This window comes from Octodon degus, unplaced genomic scaffold (assembly GCF_000260255.1).
Source record: "Octodon degus isolate 3935 unplaced genomic scaffold, OctDeg1.0 scaffold00011, whole genome shotgun sequence".
Classification (NCBI taxonomy): domain Eukaryota; kingdom Metazoa; phylum Chordata; class Mammalia; order Rodentia; family Octodontidae; genus Octodon; species Octodon degus.
In genome coordinates this window covers 14,426,450-14,432,562 of record NW_004524587.1, presented here as the reverse complement: position 1 = coordinate 14,432,562, position 6,113 = coordinate 14,426,450, and the positions used below count along the sequence as shown (strand labels likewise).

The 6,113-nt window shown below is 47.8% G+C and overlaps 1 protein-coding gene across 1 annotated transcript; it reads left to right on the top strand.

The window, feature by feature from the left end:
• The first annotated feature begins 78 nt into the window (after nt 1-78).
• Nucleotides 79-1,629, top strand: Nrn1l (neuritin 1 like). Its single transcript, XM_004626021.1, has 3 exons — nt 79-169; nt 1,112-1,226; nt 1,344-1,629. Exons 1-3 carry the CDS (start codon nt 79-81, stop codon nt 1,627-1,629), a joined length of 492 nt encoding a protein of 163 aa, XP_004626078.1.
• Nucleotides 1,630-6,113: the final 4,484 nt, after the last annotated feature.

The window sequence follows — 6,113 nt, the reverse complement described above, 5'->3', positions numbered from 1 at the left end:
GTCCCTCCCTCTGGGGGCTGGGCCGACAGGCGGCTCCAGCGGCTTGTAGCTCCTTCACTAGGCTCCTAGCCAGGGACAATGCTCGGCTGCCGTGGCTGCCCAGGTTGCTGCTGCTGCTGCTGGAGGCAGCCACCCCATGCCCTGAAGCTGTTGCTGTTGGTGCCTGTAGGTGAGTGTGGGGGTCTTGATCTTGGTTTAGGCTGCACCCTTCTTAAAAGTCCCCTACCAGGCTGGGTATTGAGTGTGTATGGGAGCTGGGAGCCAAGGTAAAGGAGTTAAGAGGGTTCTAGAAATGTGTCAGTGGCTTCAGAATTAAAAGTGAGGCATTTGGGCCAGGGAGATAGCTCAGCAGCACAGTACCTGCCTGGCAAGCGTGAGGTTGTGAGTTCAATTTCCAATAAAAAAAATAAAAACATGAGCTTAGCCTTGGTTGAGGAAGAACCCTAAGATTCTACAGCCCATCTGTTTGTTGGGTTTTTTTGTTTTTCTTTTTTCTTTTTTTTGAATGGGGGATTGAACTCAGCCCCTTGCGCTTGCCAGGGAAGCACTTATTCCACTGAGCCATCTCCTTGCCCCCTCCCCTTCTTTTAAAGGGAGCCCATGGCCACTGAAAGAATTCCTGGACTGGCCATGGGATCTCTGAAGTTCCCTGTGAGGGTCTGGCCTAGATCTTGACCTCTTTCTATCCTGTTCAACCTCATCCAAGATATAAACTATCTTTAAGGAGGAGGCAGAAGCTCAAGCAAAGCTCATGGAGGCTACTGAGAGATTCCCATCTGTCTGTGGTCTCATACTTCCAGCCCTTAACCCCTCCACAATATCCTAGCTCCTTGCTATGGACCATCCTCATCTGACCTAGAGCTCCAGAAGCCTAGAGGAGAAACCTCCTCAATTCCTGAGACCACTGTTCCTCTGACCTTGCATCCCAAGGGTTCTGCTTTGAAAGGAACAAGGCAGTGGATCCCAAGACACACTGCTCAGTTCCCTAGGGTGCCCTTTCTTCGCTGAGTCACCTCTCTAGAGCACTCCCAGGTAAACAAGCCCCTGGGGGTTGGGGGCAGGCTGGCTCATCCTATCACCCCCCCTCCCCCAGTCCTTGTATCTCCCCTAGCAGCAGCCACAGAGGGTCCAAATCGTTGTGATACCATATACCAGGGCTTTGCGGAATGTCTCATCCGCCTGGGGGACGGCATGGGCCGCGGAGGCGAGCTGGAGACTATCTGCAGGTACGGGAAGGTGGGAGGCACAGCTCAATCTGCACTATCCTGGGGCATGAACCTCTTCCCACCCCCAAACCTGAGCCCCCACCCTACCCCAACTCCCCTAATCACATTGCTTAACAGGTCCTGGAATGACTTCCATGCCTGTGCCTCCCTGGTCCTGTCTGGCTGCCCTGAGGAGGCAGCTGCCGTGTGGGAGTCACTACAGCAAGAAGCTCGCCGTGCCCCAAATCCAGATAACTTGCACACCTTGTGTGGTGCCCCCGTGCGCGTGTGGGAGCGTGGTGGGAGCCCAGAGACCAACCAGGAGACGTTGCGGGTGACAGGGCCTGCACCTGCCCCAGCCCCCACACCTTCCCTGTTGGCCGCTGCTTTGGCACTAGCTTGCCTCCTGGGGCCCCTGGCCTAGTGGAAAGGGGCTAATGACAGCAACCATACCTCCAGCCCGGGCTCTGCAGAGTGTACAAAGCTTTCATTAAAGGTATTTATATTTGCATTAAGCTCCTTGCTTTCTCCCAGCTGTGGCCCCTTGGCTGGGGCAGAGGCCCCTAGAAGCTGATCCTCAGCGTGGGATGGGCGGAGCCTAGAGCCACCACTGGGGACTCAAGTCTTCCTGCTCACAAACATTCATTTTCCCTACTGCAGCACAGAACTTTCCATTACTCGCAGGTCTCAAGAGTTCTGGTGGAGATCCAAAATCTGCCGGAATGCATAGCTATTGTCTGCCTTCCTGGGCTGGCTGGGGTGGGGGAGATCAGATTGTGGGGATTGTCAGGCCCAGCTCTTAGCACTACCTACCCCCTCCTATCATGGTCCCTGGAGAGGTGGTAGCCTGCCCTTCATGTAGGACCTCTCCACAGCCTCCTTTTTGTCTCCAGGCTCCTGACATCTCAGTTCCTCTTCCCTCTGCTGAACTATCACCTCAGCCTTGAAGACAAACTCAGGTGCTATGCTCAGTCCCTTCCTCCTCTTGGCCAGAGGGGCTGTTGAAAAAGGTGCAACCTCTGTCAGAGTCTGCAAATCAAGCCCTAACAGGATTTGAAGCTTAGAAACCAGGGTCACAATGAAAAGTCCTCTGGCCCCTGCTCTCTGCAAACTTATTCTTTGCAAAGTGTGCAGTATGGAGTTAAAACAATCTCGTAAGATTTTTTTTTGGGGGTGTGAGAGCCAGGAATGGTGGCACACACATGTAATCCCAGCCCTCAGGAGGCTAAGGCAAAAGGATCAAGAATTCAAGATCAGACTAAGGACTAGACAGATAGCTCAGTGGATTAAAGCGCCTACTAGGTTCAATCCCTGGTGTGCCTGTCAGCACTGAGATGGCAATTGAGACTGGTTGTGGTGGCATGTGCCTGTAATCCCAGCGCTTGGGAAGCTAAAAACAGGATGACTACTAGCCCGATATGGGTAGTGAAACCATGTAGACTCTGTACTTAAATACATAAAAAAAAAAAAAAAAAAAAAAAAAATCAGCCTGAGTTACACAGTGAGTTCAAAACCAGCCTGAATGGCACAGCGAGATTATCTCAAACAAACAAAAAGCATTTTTGAGGCCAGGCGTGGTGGCACACTCCTATAATCCCAGCACTCAGGAGGCTGAGGCAGGAGGATGATTGTGTGTGAGCTCAACTACATAGCAGATCCTGTCTCAAAAACATTTTTTTTTGGAACCAGGGATTGAACTCAGGTCCTTGCGCTTGCCAGGGAAGCGCTTATTCCACTGAGCCATCTCCCCAGTTCAAAAACAAAAAACAAAAACGAACAACACTTTCGGGAAACTTTGGAAAGAGCATGTGGTATATTTCATTCTAGAGGAAAAGCAAGGCAAAAATCAGCATAGGTAGAAGCCGGGGCCGGAGAAGGCCTCACAGGAAATGGTGACCCTAGTCCACATCATGATTTGTGTGGCCACTACCTCAGTCTCCTTACCATTTTCTATTATCACTCCTTCTACTTTAATCTCTATTTTCTAAATTGAAAAACTGCATGTTACTATAAACTCCTTTCCTTGTCTGAAAGGTGCTACATAAGCCCGCTCTGTCTTCTCCTACAGCTCCTCTATGTAGCAGCAAAAAGAGCTACATACCCAGTCCTTTGGGACAAGGGAGGAGGCTTCAGACAGGCAAAGCGGTGCTCACTTAGTGGGTAATAGGAGATAAGGATGCTACCCAAGTGATGCAGAAAAGGTGGGATGAAGTAGAGGGGACTTTAGGAAACCAAAAGCAATGGTGGGGGGAGCCATGGGATTCCAGAGATCAGCAAGCCAGGTTTACATTGGAGTCCATGGTGGGAGGCCATCACTTCCCAGGATACTCAGGCCTGATGAAATGCTTGCTTAGGCCCCAGAGTGGCAGGTGTCTCCAGAGCTTTCCACACAGGCATGTAGGAATTCTGTTATCCACAGTTCCTACACATCCTCCCATTGTGGTGACTAGCTTGCTGCTTCAACTAACTCCTTCCCTCTGCTATGATTTTGCTTTTGCTCTTATGCTTCATTCACCTGGACTTTTATCTCCATTTCTGTCAACCAGTCAGTGCCCATCTTCTCGTATCACCTAAAGGAGAAACTTCAAGAGAAAAACCCTCCCCAGACTGCCCTCTCCTTGACCACTGGAATTATCCAGAAGGAAAAATAGGGATTTCACTGCTTTGGGTCTTTGAACATCAATCCTTTTTTGAGTTTTTTTTTTTTTTTTTTTTTTTTTTGTAATACCAGGGATTGAACTCAGTACCTTGAGCTTGCCAGGCAAGCATTTATTCCACTGAGCTAGCTCCCCAACCCCTTTATTTGAGGATTTTTTTTTTACATCTATCCTTTTTAATTCAGAATATTCTTCCATATTTCCTCCTGGTGAACTCTTCCTTATTCAGTATTACCTCCAAGAAATAATCCAGAACCCAGACTGTAAACTGAAATAAAGCCACCTTTAAGTCTGTGCAGTCCTTGGGAAACTTCTACCCCAGCACTGATACTACTGGCTTATTATTGTCTAGGTTCAGGTCAGAATTCCTCACTGTGAACTCCTCAAGGGTCAAGTGTCCTCTTCGTGTCTACAGCAAACTAGGGCTGGGTATAAAGGGTATACTTGTGGAATATGTAGGATGAAAGATTGAATCTCTAAATCCAGCAGAAGAACTGTTATAGTTATCAACTTGGACTGGCAATGACTCCAGAATAGATACACCACGTTGGGGCAGTCCCCTCAGCATGGGCATACTGCTAGGAGGTAAGCTGTGGGAATTCAGAGTCCCCAAAGTCTTCCAGAGCCAGCCTTGGTGGAAGGCAGAAGCAGCCTGCCTGCTGCAGGGGCCCAGCTGCTTCGGCCAGCCATTGGGGGATTACTATCCTCCTACTGTGACCTACTTTTCCCCTGATTTTTTGTTCCCTAAGTCCTTACTCTTCCATGGAGTGGTTGGGTAGGGAGGGCAGTTGAGGGGGGAAAGAATCTGCTCTCTGGCCAGGGGCTTAAGGGCTTTGCGTGTTTTATCCCAGAGCTGGAGGACAGGGATAGGCTGGTGGCCAAGCTATCTGGGCTCTGGCACAGCTGCCCAGGTCAGAACATCATTGTGATAGTGTTATCATATTTGTAGTTATATGGATGAGGAGTAGCTTACTGTTCACAAGAAAATCTGGTGCCTGGATTTCCTGGGTGTAGTCACCTCTGCCTCAACATACCTCTTGCCTACAAAGCCTTCTGCTCTTCCCCAGAGCCCAGAGCAGCATATATACACAAAGTTCAAAAATTTACTGAACCTTGTGTATTGAACCTATACACAAGGTTCAATAAATTTTTGTTAATTAATTTGTTGAGTATCTGTAAAATGGAGGTGTGGTGTGGACTTCTGGGGGGCTCAACTTGCATTATATATTATTTTTAACCCTATGTGAGGGTTAGACTCAACTTGCATTATATATTATTTTTAACCCTATGTGAGGGTATCATTATGATCTCCATTACATAAATAGAAAAATGAGGCTTAAGGAGGGGAGATGCTGTCCCTAAGAATATATAGCTGTGTAAATGTCAGAGCTGGGATTTGATCTCAGGTTTGTTTGGCCCCAGATTCCTGTTAATAATTCCATTAGATTTTTGGAAACATTTGTTTTTGTTTGTTTTTTTTTAAATAAACAAGAATTTTTTGAAATTTATTTATGTGTGTGTGTGTGTGTGTGTGTGTGTGTGGCCAGCTCAGCCCACCAGGGGGCGGGTCTGGCTGGCATGTGGTGCTGGGGGATTGAACCGCAGTCCCTGTGCTTTGCTTAGCTTGTTCTAGGCAGATGCTTTAGACCACTGAGCCATCTCACCAGCCCGTTTTTAATTTTTTGATACTAGAGATTGAACACAGGGCCTTTGCACTGAGCTACATCTCTGGTCCTTTAGTTTTATTAGTGTGTACCTGTTTACAGTATATAATGGGGGCCGGGGAGATGGCTCAGTGGAATAAGCGCTTCCCTGGCAAGCGCAAGGGTCTGAGTTCAATCCCAGTTCTGCCAAAAAAAAAAAAAAAAAAAAAAAAAACACACACAACCAACCAAACAAACAAACAAAAAACAGTATATGATTCCACTCATCATGGGAGTTGGCACATGTACACAATACATCTTCATATTCCCCCTTACTTTCCCCTCCCTCCCCCACCTTCTATCCTTTGTTTTTTATTTTAACACACAGTAAGTTGCTATATTGCCCAGGCCTTCTAAACTGCTGGAATTACAGGCATATACTACCCTGCCCACTGGAAACAATTCTTTTTTTTTTTTTTTTGAGACAGGGTCCCTCGAATGTTGTTATGTAGCCCAGGTTGGTCTCAAATTCACATTGATCCTCCTGCCTCAGTCCCCTGAGTGCTGGGATTACAGGTATGCTCCACCATACCTAGCTAAAAACAATT